This window comes from Amblyomma americanum, chromosome 4 (genome assembly GCF_052857255.1).
Source record: "Amblyomma americanum isolate KBUSLIRL-KWMA chromosome 4, ASM5285725v1, whole genome shotgun sequence".
NCBI lineage: Eukaryota > Metazoa > Arthropoda > Arachnida > Ixodida > Ixodidae > Amblyomma > Amblyomma americanum.
Genome location: NC_135500.1, coordinates 47,197,494 through 47,213,297, shown reverse-complemented (window position 1 = coordinate 47,213,297; position 15,804 = coordinate 47,197,494). Strand labels below are relative to the sequence as shown.

At 50.8% G+C, this 15,804-nt stretch overlaps 1 protein-coding gene across 3 annotated transcripts in view; it reads left to right on the top strand.

Moving 5' to 3' along the window:
* LOC144127925 (protein O-mannosyl-transferase Tmtc3-like) overlaps positions 1–15,804 on the top strand; it is a 542,030-nt gene that overhangs the window by 449,927 nt on the left and 76,299 nt on the right. For all 3 annotated transcript variants that reach the window (XM_077660929.1, XM_077660928.1, XM_077660930.1), the window contains one exon: positions 12,029–12,186. In XM_077660929.1, coding sequence (XP_077517055.1) covers positions 12,029–12,186 — 158 coding nt within the window. The remainder of the gene's footprint in view (positions 1–12,028; positions 12,187–15,804) is intronic.

The following is a 15,804-nucleotide window of genomic DNA, read 5'->3' as shown; positions in this document are numbered from 1 at the left end:
ATCAGCGGTTCTCTGCCAGACAGCAGGGCTGTTGGCCAGACCCATCGGCATTCTTTTCCATTCATAGTGCCCTGAGGGCGTGTTGAATGCCGTTTTCTCGGCATCTGCCGGATCCATTGCTATCTGCCAGAATCCCGCCGCCATGTCCACTACCGTGAAGTACCTGGCAGAGCCCAGCTGAGAAAGCGTCTCCTGTTTATTGGGGATGGGGTATGGATCGATGCGAGTTACGGCATTTAGTTTGCGGTAGTCCACTACCAATCGATACGAGCCATCTGGCTTTTCCACCAATAGTGCTGGTGCTCCCCAGGGTGACTTTGAGTGTTCGACAATGCCGCGATCAATCAGGTCCTGCACCTGCCGCTTCATCTCCTCACGTTGGGAGTAAGGAACCCTGTACGCACGCTGGTAAACGGGCGATGAAGTGCCGGTTTCTATCCTGTGCTTTATAACGCCACAGCAGCCCAAATCCAGGTCGCGGCGAATACCTCCGAGTAGTCGTTCAGCAAACCAGCCAGAGCCTCCCTCTCCCGGGATTTTACGTGAGAAAGATCGAACGACACCTTTGGAGCAGCCGAAGGACTAGCATGCTCTACAGTTGCGAGTACCGTATCGGTGGGCTCACGTTGCTCTATCGCAGAGGTGAAGAAAGCCAATGTTTTGTTCTTGGGAAGGCTCAGTGGCTGCTGGCTACAGTTAACCACCCGTAGGGGCACTCTGTGGGCGTCATTAACTGTCACGAGGCACGCGGCTGCCTTCAGGCCATTGCTGAGAGAGTCGACCGGCTCAAGCACTCCCACGGCGCCGCTCTCTACATCTGAAGGCACAAACGCGTACAAAATGTGCTCCGACCAAGGAAGGACGACCGCCTCCTCGACCAGCCGGACGGCAACCCGCGAATATACCTTCTCCAATGATCCCACTGTTTGACGGGTGTCAATATCGGTAATGCGAATCTCAGCCCCTCTCCTGTTCAAAAACGGAACTTTTGAGCCGCCCGCATTAACCTCTTCCTCAGAGAATGAGACTACTACCTTCCCTTTTCTCAAAAAATCCTGCCCTAATATACCTGACACTCCGTTTCGCAGAGACACCGTGTCCGGGCATACGTAGCAGGGGTGCTCCAATGCAATTCCGCCGAGAGAGAAGTGTAACCGGTAGAGTCCACTTATGCCAAGAGGATCCCCCGTTATGCCTACAAATTTGGTTGCCATACCACCAGACGCTTCCAACACCTCGCGGTCCCCCTTCCTTCGAAGCGTGTTAAAACTGCTCTCCTTAAGCAATGTCACCTTTGACCCCGTATCTATCAACAATTCCATACAACAACCATTTAACTTGCAACGCACAACAGGGCATGCCTCGTCGGCCACACAAACTACCACCACCTCATCATCTACTGCTCCCTCCCCACGCTCCTCAGGCTGGGGAGGACTAACTAGTTTTTTGTCTCGGTATCTGGAGCCCCGCTGTAGGCTTGCTTAGGGCGTGTCTCGCCTGCTTCTCTTTGTGGCTCCCCACGGCGCACGTTTTGGCAGAACCTGGCGATGTGTCCGCGACCCTGGCAAGCGAAGCATACGATTTCTTCAAACTCTCGCATACCGCGCCTGTAGCTTTGTGGCGGTCTCCGGTTTCCAGCGAATGGGCGCTGTTGAGCGCGCGCTTCAACCTGGCGTTCTACCTGCTGAGATAGCAGCTGTTCTAAGCGATCTAACCGCTCTGTCAAGAGAGCAACCTCAGGGTTGAGCACCGCTCTCTCTATGACGCGTACTCTCGCTGCGGCTGTCGTTAACGCCTCATTTTGTTCCTCATCCAATGCGGCCTCCACGGCTTGGTCGAAATTGCTCGGCTTGCGCGAGAGCACGAACCGGCGCACGGGGTCTTGCAGACCAGCCACGAACAAAGCGGTCATTTCCTCTTTAAGTATATCCTCCGCGTATTTCTTCTTAAGCTGGTCTCCTTCCTCCTCCCTGCTTAACGTATCGCGCGCTAAGCGCTGAAGCCGCGACGCAAACGTTCGCACGTCCTCCCCTACCATCTGTCCGGCGTCACGGAACCTCTGTACTCGCACGTGACGTGGTTCAGTGTCAAAATGCTCAAACGCGAGCTTCTTAAATTCCGCAAATGATTTTGTGGATTTTACTTTTTCGTCTCGCCATGCAAAATCATGAGCAGCTCCTGCCATCTTACACCTCGCCATTCCCAGCATTTGAGCATCGGACCATCCCCCCATTTTCCCAATCTCTTCTAGCATGGAAAAGAAATCGCAGATTGGAACCCCTGTCTTATCTCCCGTAAACGTCGGAATGACGCTTCCTAATGCCAGCATGCTTGCTCCGAGCGACGGCTGTGGAGTGGGAGCTCCCTCAGATAAAGACATTTTTTTTTCAAGCCCTCCGGTGCCTCAAGCCTCTCAAATGGGGGTAAAAGTCCCACAATCTGTCCCGTGATTCCCTTTTGATTACAATTTTGAAGTCATGAATGTCACAGCATTCAGAGGACATTTGCTTTTGAGACCCCACTTCTGACACCAGTGTGATGACCCCCATGATGCGCAGGTCCATACGGGACGGAGAGGCAAAGAGACACCGTATGGCTCAGTTTAAACAAACAGATATATTCAATAATCACACATGATTAAGATTATACATCAGAGGCTGGGGCGTCCGAGCTTACGTGCCGACGACTTCATGGGGGCGATGGAGTGGCTCCGGAGTTGGGCTCGAGCGGTTGCTGGCAGAAGCTGCACGCCGTCGGGCTTCGGCGCTGAAGGCCCTCTTGGCGAACGATGTCGTCCTCCGCTCAGACTGGACTGGACTGCATCCGTTTACATGTGCTTTTAAGCACTTGATTAACAAAGGACTAAGGGCGGTCATTTCCAGTGGCCCGCCCAAAGCATCAATTCTCCAATCAAAAATAACATGCGAGATGGGGACAACCCCTTGGGTTGGGCTTAGCCTCGAACCCAGAGTCTGTTAACAATACAAACTAAATAAACAACAAAAACGCCACCACTCTCTCTCAAGTGAGAGTATACACAGGCTCTCTCTTCGGAGCTAATCCTTGCCTCAGGCATGCATACCGCCTCCCACCATCGGTCCGCGTCGCTCGTCAACAACAGAGGAGGGGGCGAAAGGGCCCACGATGCTGCCGCGCTACCGACGGCGGGACACAGCTAATAAGCATGAATGGGTTCGTCTGTTGCTCCGGGAAACCACACTAAGGGTCGCCCCTGTCTTCCCACATTCTTGGCGAGTCTTGCCTGTCCGCCATGACAGGTGTCCGTCACGGCCATCCTGGGAATGCGCTTTTTGTTCACTAGCGCCTGTCTTTCCACATTCTTGGCGAGTACTGCCTGTCCGCCATGACAGGTGTCTGTCACGGCCCTTCTGGGAATGCGCTTTTGTTCACGAGGCACGGCGGGAAGCTGTGGGTGCCTTCCCGGCGATAGCCCACGTCGTAAGGGGAAGGAGGGGGGGCTAGGGCTTTCACTTGGGCGCACAAACATACCACCGCATCGTGGTCTCGCCCCCCCCCCTCACGTGTTGAGTCCGAGGGAAAGAATGTTGTCTTCGCGGTAGCGCATAGCGTCGGCTGTGGTACGGCGCGCTCTGGCCCGCTGACCCTTGTCCTGGAATGTGCCCGGGAGGGCCGCACCTGGAACGGCCACGCAAATTGGGGAGGATAAAGCCTGTTTCCCCGCGGCGGCGGCGGCGGGTCCGGTTGGGTCCGGGTTGGCTTAAACCCCTTCGTTCTGGTTGTCACTCTCAACGAGCATGGCTGGGTAATTGATGATGCCTGTCATCTGGGTCTCCGTCTACGCCGCGCCGTCGAACGTGGAACCCCGCAGCACACACAAGGAATGTACCTCGCAGCACACACAAGGAATGTACCTCGCAGCACACACAAGGAATGCACCTCGTAGCACACAAGGAATGTCACAACAGGCTCGCGCGCCCCTTGTCACTGCGCCACAGATGCAGAGGCATCCGTTCGAGTTCCTCAAAGAGTATGCCGAAGAAAATTAGGTGCAGAGCGGTAGTGAGGCTGCAGACCGGGCTCTCGTCGTCCGCTGTGCGCATTAACGAGAAGAGCAGGAAGGAGCAAACAGCTCCGGCCGGGCTTGTTGCCCGAGGGTCCGCACAGCCGTCGGAGCAGCGGTGCTCCCATGCACGGGTGGCCCGCTGCGTGTAGACCGTTTTGACGGCGGGCCTTCGATCGACTCCGCTCCCGCGACGACACTTTTAAAGAGAGCACAAACAGCCGCTGAAGCGCCTCCACTCACTGCTTGAGCGCTGCGCCTCAAAAATCCAATATATGTCGCGGCTTTTCAGAAGGGCCTGTGGATATTGTGCCGCGTGTTCTCTTCGTAGCAGTCAGCCTGCCAGCAGCAGCATTACGGCGACGCAGGTTGCGTTTTGCCTGGCGTTCTCGTCTACTGCGGCCCAAGCGCATGTTTAGTTGTGTCTAAAGAGCGAATGGGCCTATCCCCCCCTCCCCTTTTTTTCCGCCTGAGGGCGGAGCGCGCGCAGTCAACGAAAGCACGGCGCCGGCTTCGAGAAATGGCTCAACGCGCGGCTTACGCACCAACTGCACATTTGACGGGGCACTACAAGCAGGCCACTTTTCAGCTATTCTGCTCCATGGAAAGCATATTGCACCGTCCGACCACTGCGTCCTCGTGGCGCGGACTTTCGGGTAAATACATGATCCAGAACTGTAGAAGAAGTTGGTCCGGAAAAAAAAGAAAAAGTTACGATCGCTGTCCACCGTTCTGGTCAGATATTTGTGTTCTTCCATGCAGCAACTGCGAAGCTGTGGGAGCATTTAAGCACATTTTGCTCAAACGTTGAGCACGCGGCAAAGGTGGTAGACAATATAGACATCCGTATGGAAGTGATCAACCGTAGTCCCCTCACGATGTAATCCTTCCAGCGGGCTCCTGGCGCGTCGTGCTTTGCTCTGACATAATAAAAGGAATATAGCGCCGAGACGTACAACACCCAAGAAAGAAGTCAGCGCGGGCGCTTGTGTGTGTGTGTCGTACGTCTCGGCGCTATATAATCCTTTTTTTTTCATGTCTGACAACCAACTAGCTCAGCAGCTAACTCTTTTAATGCTTTGCTCTGGCCCGCCTAAGGCGCCTTCTGCACATTTCTGCATACTTCCGTACTGGAAAAATGACGCCAGTTCATTTTACTAGTGAAAAAAAAAACTCACAGTACGGTTACGGCTGTGTAACGCGATGTTCAGCGATAGCTGTTTAGGCGCTTAGCTTTGGGGATATATTCCTGGCGCACTGGTGTAGTGGTCATGTGATGCACCCCTGCACTGGCAGGCAGCTGTTCCAAATAGAGCCACCGGTAGGCTTATGCAACCCAGGTTGACCGTGACATAAGGTCACGTAACATTAAGGTCACAATGGGTGCGTTAACGTCACGTGACAGTGACACTAACGCACCCACCAGTTACATTGGCGGCGACGGGAAAGCCAGGGGCGATCAGTGGAATTGATGCGGAGGGGAATTCGTTTGCATGTGGGCTCCGATTTCGTGAGCGATTTGCATTGACGAGCTACATTCTGCGGGGTTAAAATAGGGGGATAAATACGTTCTCTATCTCCCCCCGCCCCCGCTTAACCGCGGCTAACACAATTCAAAACCGCCGGACCCCACCCCGTGATCGCGTACGCTACCGAGCGCACGCCAACCACGGCGGGCCTTGCTCTGTGGGATCAAAGGAACGGCACTCTGGCTGACACAAACAGCATTTATTGCTACAACAAAAATAACGCCAGCTAGCAACAAAATGCGCAAAGGAATCGAGGTCGTCCGACTCACCAGCAGGGTTACGAGGGAACGTTCGCCCACGCTAGGGCAAGGGAGAAACTCTGAAGCCTGACGGGACGAGCTGTCAGGAGAATGTCCCCACCACGAGGCCTCGCCCTGCTTGCGGAGAGTAGTGTTCCTGTATATGCTCCCGCAGGGAGCGGGAGCATACGCAGGAGCACTAGCGGAGAGCGGAGCGCCGCGCGAACAGTCCGTGCGCGCCGAGTTCCTTCCCGAGCCGAAGAGAGTGCTCTCCCCCACACGCAGCAATCACGCCGTCCGTGGCGCTGTGATGAAGGGAAAGCGAAGGGCAGATGTACACGGAAAAGCACCAACAGTCTCTTAAGGCAAATGGGCAAAGAGATGCCGGGATAATGAAACATAGGGCATTGTGGGGGTACAGCAAATATGAAGTACTAAGAGGTATTTGGAAAGGAATAATGGTGCCGAGGCTTACTTTTCGGAATGCGTTTATGAGCTTAAGGGCAGAAGTTCAGTCGGGATTAGAAGGAAATCAGAGAGCTGTTGGAAGAATAGCACTCGATGCCCACGGCAAGACGACAAACAAGGCAGTACAGAGGGATATGGGCTGGGCATCGTTCGAAGCACGGGAAGCCCGGAGTGAAATACTGTACGAACGGCTGAGGAAATTGGACGATAACAGGTGGGCAGCTAAGGTATTTAAATACCTATACAGAAAGAGCGTTGACTCACAATGGCGGAAAAGAGCTATAGAAGCTAACCAGTAAGTATGCCAGACACGAGGACGGAGAAACAAAGAGCATTAAACGGCAGGTTAAACGGCGGAAGGTAAAAATTGCATTGACTCGATGGAAAAGAGGCATGGTGTAGAACTATATCGATACTGGAAAAGAAAAATCAGGAAAGAAGCGTTTTATGATAATTCAAGAAGCAGTGCCCTACTCTTTGAAGCTAGGTCAGGATGTCTTAGAACGCGCAGCTGCAAAAATAAATTTAACGAAGAAGATGACACATGTGCTGTGTGTGGTAAATCTGTGGAAACAATTGAACACCTCATACTCAAATGTGATGGTATCAATCCGGATGTCGATGCAGACACAGTCACTCTTTCTGGCGCCCTAGGGTTTAGAGATAACAGTGGTCATGTAAATAAATGCGGTGGAAAAAAGCAATTGGAAGATTGGTGGCTGCAAAGCAGAGGAGTGACATAAGGTTGTAAGTGTAGGAATAAGTATTTAAAGAAAATGGCTGAGTTTAATAATTTACTACGCAGTTAAACAAAAATAAAGAAAAATCCGAGCATGATGGCAAGTGCTACCACCCGTTTCAAAGGGGACGCTCGTATCTTCGATCCATTGAAGTCACTTTACCATTCATCCATCACCGCACCCTTCCTTGTTAGCCAAAGTAACTAAGGAGGATGCATCGCGGGAAAGCAAACGCAACGACACGAGTCCCCAAAGTTCATTCATTCCGAAGACAATTTAAGTTTCGCTTTGATAGATCATTTCTCCGCATTTTTTCCCCAATTATTTGACCGCAAATTCCAATTATTTCAATCCTATTTACAGTTCCGATTCTTCCAGTTACATTTCCCATTGCAATTTTGATTCCGATTCGAATTTATTTGACTCTTCCTCTCCCCTAAGCCGCGGCGCAACTGTGCTCGCTGCGCTTCCTCCGTGACGTCACGGAGCGTTCTCGTCACTCCACTGTACACGGGTGGGATTTCGTTCGCATGGCTGTTATAATGCTTACACATCTTAAAAATGAATCTGGCAGAAGCATGCCTGAACATTTTTTTTAATCTTTGCCCCTTTCACCCCTTCCTTTAGTATCCCTTTTAATGCGATAGCATTTCGGCTGTCGTCATGCATTTACCCGCGGAAATAATGTGGCGCGGGAAGTCCCCATCCATTGGACTCATCTATTAACCGTCGTCATGCCTTTTTGAGCGAAAACCTCTACTCATCCCATGCTGAGCCTGAAAGTCAACTAGCTCTTACATTTGACCGCTAACGGGATGTGCGCCCCCACGTGGCTGTGACGTCATGGCATGTGACTCGCCGACGCCACAGCTGCGCGCTTACAGTCACGTCCGCCGCTGCGCTGGCTGCTGCTCGGCCGCTCCTCCTCGCCAGTTGTGGCATGTGATCTGTCAGGTGTTCCGCTCTTGCGCTTGGCAGTCACGTCCGCCGCTGCGCCGACCGCCGCTCCGGACGCTCGCTCTTGCGGCACGGGATGCATCACGTGATTTGCTCTCGCTGAAGTCTTGATACAATAAAGGCGAACCAGAGCTGCATGCTTAACAGAGCTTTCGCTGTACAATCTGCGTCACCCTTGTGTAGAGCGCTCGGGTGGTGCACTTCCTCGCAAATAAATCCAGATCTTGCCGCAGCCTCTAGGCTCCAGCGGCAACACTTGCGCGGAAGTAGTGCCAGATAGACCCGCAAACAAATTAGACTCGAGCGCTTTGCCCAGAAATTAGGGGCCGCTCTCTAGTGTCAGTTTTTGTTACGAAGTACGCACTGCTCAAGCGTTCTACTCAAGGGTGGCGCGGACTGTACATTCTGGCTCATCTGAGTTGAACCGCAACCACTTTTTTAGCGATAGCTACATTACAATAACATTTCGAGCCTTCAGCGTGGCGGTGCCGCCACGCTGTTACGTGGTTGGTCACGTGGTGCGGAGCAGCTGCCAGCAGCGCGGCGCCGTGGCTGATCACGTGGTTCGGCATGTGGTTGGTCACGTGACCAAGTTCCACTCAGCCAGTTGTAGCTACGCGTCACTCCAGGCTTAACCAGAGCGAAACCACCGCCAATTTTTTTTTTCGTAACGAAAGTTTCCGATGGATCGACGGGGGTTCCGTGACCCTGATGATGTGACCAGAGACACGTGACCCCAGTTGATCCATCGGAGAGCATTGACAAATTTGAAAGGTCACGCGACATTGTGACGTCGTCGCAACATGCCAACCGTGGAAAATGATAACTTGTCCAGCTAATTGTGAGGAAAGTGATCGCAAAAGAAATGATTGCAAATCCCTTTCTGCTGCTAGTGTTATATTTTTTAACAGGTGAGCTAAGCGTAATGATAATATCAGCCATCAACGCTGTTTGGCTTCTTCGGCGCTTTTGGGCGACGCAGATAATTTAGTTTGGTGTGGATAAATACGTTGCCTTATGTAGATAGCCTCAGTCACGAGTTGATACAGCGATGGCTCTTAACGCCCGTTTCTGGGTTTCGCGTCGTCGTCGTAGTAGAAGTAGTAATAGTAGTAGTAGTAGCAGCAGCAGTAGTAGTAGTGGTATGTCGTTGTATGTCGTACTCGCCGGCTCAACCTGTCGGTGCGTTGCCATGGGAACCACTCGGTGGGTGGCTACCGTGCAAGGAAGGAAGTATGACGTGAGCGGAAAAATGCGTAGTGGGTGCATGATTACCTCAAGAACCAACCGGAGAGTGGTCGCAACGGAAAAAAGAGGGTATCGGAAGAGAGGACAAATTCCTAACCGGAAGATGGTTACCATGGAAGGAGGAAGGTGTTGCGAGAGCGAGAGAAGGCGCCGAGTAGTTGACATGGGAACCAACAGGAGGGTGGAGGAGGGTTCCCGTGGAATGAGGGAACAGCGAGAGGAGGACCTAGGTTATGGCGAGAGTGTAAGAAGGCGTACCACGGCAACCATCCGTAAAGTGGTCACCGTGGAAGCAGGAGGAAGAAGGGCATGGCAAGAGCGGAGGAATGTAGCATGGTCCATTTGCGGCAGCCGCTGCAAAACGCGACGCCCGATGAGTGTGTCATCTGCGGCACTGCTCTTCTATAGAATGGCGGACTGGAGAGCAGACCTAGACGAAAAATGACTATGAGTGGAAAATTACAAACAGCGCTCTAGAATTGTACAGATGTGAGGTTGCTCCGCATATGTCGTGAAGTATAAATACCTTAACAGTTGTCGCTAACCGTCCTACCAATTTGTGTTGAGCTTTTTTAAAAAGTTTGCCAATTTCCTCCGCTATCTCTCGCGCTGGTCTCTTTAGCACGATTGCTAAGTAGCGGGTGCTCTTCTTGCCTCCCCCACTCCCTCCCTGCCTCTCCTTCTCCTCCTTGCCTCGGCAGCTGCATTTTAATGGAAATCAATACTTAAATGGTGGTCGTTAGTGCAAGGTAATAGACGTTCAGTAGCACCAAGTCGCACAACTGAATGTATACACTGAACGGTTCATGAGGGAAATTGTTGGCTATACCCGAAAATGCCACTGTGATTATTGTGCGTTGGCTGTCTCCAGTATGAGAACTAAGAAAACCGAATGAACAAAAATTTCTTTAGCGGTTTGTGCCTGAGCTGGAACGTGCAGACATGAGGCGGTGAAGGCAGGCAAGAGCACCGGCGCATCAAACAGACGGGCAGGCTGGCATGGCATTCAAACTCTTTAACATGTGCCGGCAAATATAAAACTCGTCAGCGGTAAAACCTAGCTGCCATGCACTGCGCTGAGCTGCCGTTGAACGCAGATAAACCGCTGCTTCGCATGGTCACACTGCTGTTAGGTCTATTTCATTGCGCACGCCGCTCATCACCTGCTCGTCCCAGCACAGCCGGGAATATGGGACAAGCGCTTTTAGTTCCCTTGGTTGCCACCACGTCGCACATGGCTTTGAACATCCGAATGATGAAAGGCAGAAAACTGCCGAGTGCCGCCATTGAAGTGGCTGCGGCACTGCCTGGGCGCTACCCCGAATGCCTGGCAATGCGTGCAGTTTCGGGGTATCCCGGGGTGCGTTCGTCGGTTCCGTGCACCTATCGCGGCGCAGAATTTAGTTCCTTTCGCAGCCGCGGTAAGACGGCGGCGTAGTGGCACCGACGGAGCCCTGTCGCGCATCGGAGGCCACAGGTGTATACCTCCAAAGCGGTTACCCGCACAGCACAATCCCATTCAGCCCCTCGTTGTGATCGGGCTGCTGCCAGTTCGAAACCCGTGATATTAGAGCAAATTTTTGACCACCATTAAGTAGTCGATCTGGGATATAACGAGGTCGGACATATCGAATCATTTTTTATATCGAACAGTCACAACATCCTCCTGAAAATCTTATGCAGAATTATAGCACTGCTGTTCGTATTTATCGAACTCGCGTCATGCGGGACGTAGATATATCAAATGGCGCGCCGTCTTCCTCCCACTGACACCTTGGCCACCTGCTGGCAGCGCTGTGCAACCCCGTGGCGAGGTGGGGCGTGCTTGAGGGTGGCGTATACAGTCTCTCATATGCAATTTTCACGCGACGCTGCTTTCATGCGGAGAAGCTGTCATATGAAGTAGGCGGCATGAGCGCTGCATAGCTTGTCATGCGGTGCAGCCAACCTAACTGACCGAAGCACTAGCAGTGGCCCTCGCCTGCTATCAGGGACTACGTAAAATGGGGTGCAGTCCCCCCCTCTCCCCAACAATTCTCCAGAGGGGAAGCGCTCCCTCCCCGTTCTCCAACTGCTTGCACTCAGATCAGATTTCTGACAAATGCTTCAATTTTAGGACATATTAATGTAAAGCACAGTGTGGGTGAACTAGTTGGCTTCGTAGCCATGGTCATGAAGCATTTAATTTCAGTAACCTAAATCAGTCATGCCGCACAGAAGTCGTTGACTGACTGACCCCTGTTCACAAGCATGATCAGTGACAGGGCATGCGCAAACTTTTTTAGTGTGCAGTCGGTCACTCCTCGCATGCACATTTTTATAAAGCTGCTCATTTCAATTTAAGTTTTATATGCAATAGCAAGTGCACTTTTTAACTCTGAATTGTAAAAAAATATAAACAAAAGGTAAATAAAATTGAATAAATGTGTAAATAAAACATCCAATAAATAAACAAATAAATAAGCAGCCATGAAGCCTCGCCGCTCGCCCCACTCGAAAAAAATATTCAGGAGTTCCTGCCTGGTGTGCTTCGCTGCCGAAGGTGCTGTGGAAACGAACAAATATATCTTAATTTTAATGAGAGATTATTACATTTATGATTATTCTGACGGGTGATACTGGTTCCAAAGCACCGTCCGCTGCCAAGTTGGCTATAGGTCCAATGGCACTTAGTGAGTGGTGCGCTGCCAGTACGCCAGTGGGCGCTGCAAGAAACGCGCCGCTAGATAAGATTAAGCATAACCCAGAAGCAACAATACACTGCAACCATGCTAGCGAAAGAATAAGCTGGTCTACTTGGTGCAGAGCCTGTCGCTACTAGTGTTCCCCTTCCTGCCGGCGTCCAACCTGTTCTTCCCCGTGGGCTTCGTGGTGGCCGAGCGCATCCTGTACATGCCGAGCATGGGCTTCTGCCTCCTCGTCGCACATGGCTGGCACACGCTGCTCAAGAACCATGCCGACAGGTGGGTGTGCTTACTGCTTTGTATGCAACGCGTGCGTGTTTCTGTGAACCTCTGAAAAGTAAAGTGTGTTTTGTCAGGGACTGTACTGTATACTGTTGGGCAAGTATAAGCGCTGTGCTGTTTATAAAATGTAAAAGCTCTTCTTATAAAATGTGGACCTCTTTCATTTCCTTTGGCAGGATCCAGTATTCTTGTATGATCACATGATGTCCTGGTATGCATTTGTCCTTACATAGTTTCATGTCTCAGCCACTGTTCCAAGGCTCACTCATAGCAGGAAAACTGGTGCATGGACAGTTTATTCCAACTCAGTATAACTCAGCTTGCCGAACAGATATTTTGTTGATGCATCCCACAGTTTGGGCGTTGTTAGTCATGATTGAGTGGCATGTTTAAAAGATTTTTTCAAAGCTGCGGCCAATAGGAGGAAGAGTGGTTAACAAAACTTCTCCATATTGTCTCTTTTTTATTGAAACATTCAAGACAAGGTAAACGTTGCCATGATGACAGCGATGGCGCAGAGGTAGAGCGTCCGTCTCGCATGCAACAGGACCGGGGTTTGAATCCCGGGGCTGCGCAATTCTCCACCGGATTAAAAAAAACAAAACTCCTCGTGTCGATGGAATTGCATATCCAGGTCTGGGGCGTGGCCTGATCTCGGGCACCAGAAGCGGCAACGCACTTCCTCACTAGAACAGCATTTTGGCCACCCTGCTGTACTACTTGGCCACAACCTTCTATGAACAAACCAATTAACCCTCGGCCCTCAGTCCCCAGCGGCTGCGGAGCAACTGACCACAGCGGCGGTCAGACCTGTGACGCAGCGGAAGTTGCTAAGGATATCTGGCTCTCTACAGGCCGCCATTGGAATCTGAACCTGGCAACGTTTAACGTTAGAACGTTATCTAGTGAGGATAGCCTAGCAGTGCTCTTTGAGGATATCATAGGCCTTAAGCGAAGTTAGGAGGACAGGTGAGACGTATACAGTACTAAAGGACGGGCACATACTTTGCTATCGTGGATTAGCGGATAGACAAGAACTAGGTGTGAGATTCCTCATCAATCAGGATATAGCTGGCAACATACAGGAGCTCTACAGTATTAACAAAGAGGGTACAGCCATCGTAATTAAGCCCAATAGGAGGTACAAGCTGAAGGTGGTGCATGCCTACGTGCCTAAATCAAGCCCTGTTGACCTGATAGTTGAAAGCTTCTATGAAGACGTGTAATCGGGAATGAACAAAGAAAAATCACTGTACACTCTACTGATGGGCGACTTCAATGTGAAGGTGGGAAAGAAGCAGGCTGGCGACCACTTAATAGGCGACTATGGGATAGGTTCTAGGAATAGCAGGGGCGAGCTATTAGTTGAGTTGTTTTTTTTTTTATTCAAGAAATTAAGGCAACACAGTACCTTGGTGCAGAGGGCAAAAGGCACAGATAGAAATAATTTACGGATCATGAATACCTTCTTCTGCAAAACGAGATAACAGGAAGGGGACCTGGAAGAGCACCAATGGTGCGACTAAAAATGAAATAGACTTCACACTATGCGCTCACCCTGGCATTATGCAGGATGTGGAGGTCATTGGAAAGGCTTGATGCAGCGACCACAGAATGGGAAGGTCTCGAATTAGCCTAGATTTAAAGGGCAAATGGAAGAAACTAGTGAAGCGGAAGCCCACTAACGAGTTAGCAGTAAGAAGGAAAATAGAGGAATTCAGGATTTCACTGCAGTACAGATATTCGGCTTTAGCTAAGAAAGATGATCTTAATGTTCAATGAATGATAATTTCGCTGCTATCATTACGGAGTCCGACATAGAAGTAGGCGGTAGGATGGTTCGACAGCATACCGGCAAGCTATCTCAGGAGACGAAATATCTGATTAAGAAACGCCAAAGTATGAAGGCGTCTAGCCCTAGAGACAAAATAGAACTAGCAGAGTTATCGAAGTTAATAAAGAAGCTCAAGGTAGCCATCATAAAGGAGTTTAATATGGAGAAAATCGAGCATGCTCTAAAGAACAGAGGTAGCCTAAAAGCACTGGTGAAGAGGAAACCAGGCATAGGTAAAATTCAGATGTATGCGTTAAGATGCAGGGAAGGCAATGTCATTATCAATATGGAAAATATACTTAATGTAGCCAAAGAGATCTACACAAGTCTATATAGTAGCCAATGTAATCAGAACGTTAATGAAAGAAACAGTAGCGTACAGCAATGGGACAGCCCGTCACTTACGAAAGAGGAAGCAAAGAAAGCATTAGGGAGCAATGCAAAGGGGAAAAACAGCTGGTGAGGATCAGGTAACAGCAGATCTGTTGAAGGACTGAGGGGAGATTGTGCTAGAAAAACTAGCTACCCTGTATACGCAATGCCTTATGACCTCTACCGTAGGCTTGGAAGAACGCTAACATTATCCTAATACATAAGACAGGAGACGCCAAGGACTTGAAAAATTACAGGCTAATAAGTTTACTGTCCGTTGCCTACAAGGCATTTACTAAGGTAGTCGTTAATAGTCAGGGCAACCTTAGACTTCAATTAACCAAATGATCAGGCAGGCTTTCGTAAAGGATATTCCTCAATAGATCATATTCACACTATCAATCAGGTGATAGAGACATCTGCAGAATATAACCAACCCCTATATATAGCCTTTATTGATTACGAGAAAGCGTTTGACTCAGTGGAAACTTCAGCAGTCACGCAGGCACTGTGGAATAAGGGTGTAGAAGAGTCTTGTGTGAAAATACTGGAAGATGTCTGTAGCAAATCCACAGCTACCGTATTTACACGAGTGTATACGTCGACTGGAATGTATGTTGACCCCCCACGTCACAATTCAGAAAAAAAAAACTTGGAGGTGGTTTACGCTTGGCCTTTAATAATACAACGCGATGAGCACCATTCTGTGGCCTCCGCTTATTCAAGGAGAACTCTAGTTTGGGCTAGTTTGCTCATGATTAACAACGGAAACGGCACGAAATACGGGGACAAAAGAGAAACAAACACGACAGGACCAGCGCCAGCCGCTTTCCGCTTATCGCCAGCCGCTGTCAGCTGCCGCGCGCGGGACCGCCCGTGGGCACATTCCAAAACGCAAAAATGTATTAGTCACTGGACTACTCGTCCACACTTGCGCCATCGTCCTCACTAGATAGAGCTGCCGTCGTGATCGCTGCTGCGGTCCCACAGCTCGTCATTCCAACATCGTTGTGCAGCGAAATCCTGCACTTCGCAAACAGCCACATCACGACATCGCGTGGAACAGCTGAAAATTTTGCATCGCTGCAGCTGCCACACCTGTATCTCCCGTTGCGAACGTCGACCTTGCGGCCCGGCGCGTAGTTCATCTCTTCGGCGTAAAGAACGACAGACATCTTGAATGTAGCCGTGAACGAGCGCTGGTCGCTTACCAGACCCGGAGCACAAATGACGAAGCACTACATTAAAAACTTCTGAAACGCGGCCGGCAGTAGTCAAATGCGTCAGAGCCAAAGAGAACCTACGCGTGAGTGGCGTCGGCTCTTCCGCCAGCCAACGACACTACCCGGCGCCGCTGCAGTTACTAGTGGCGGTAGGCGGTGCCGCCGCGATTGGAACAGCGGCCCGTC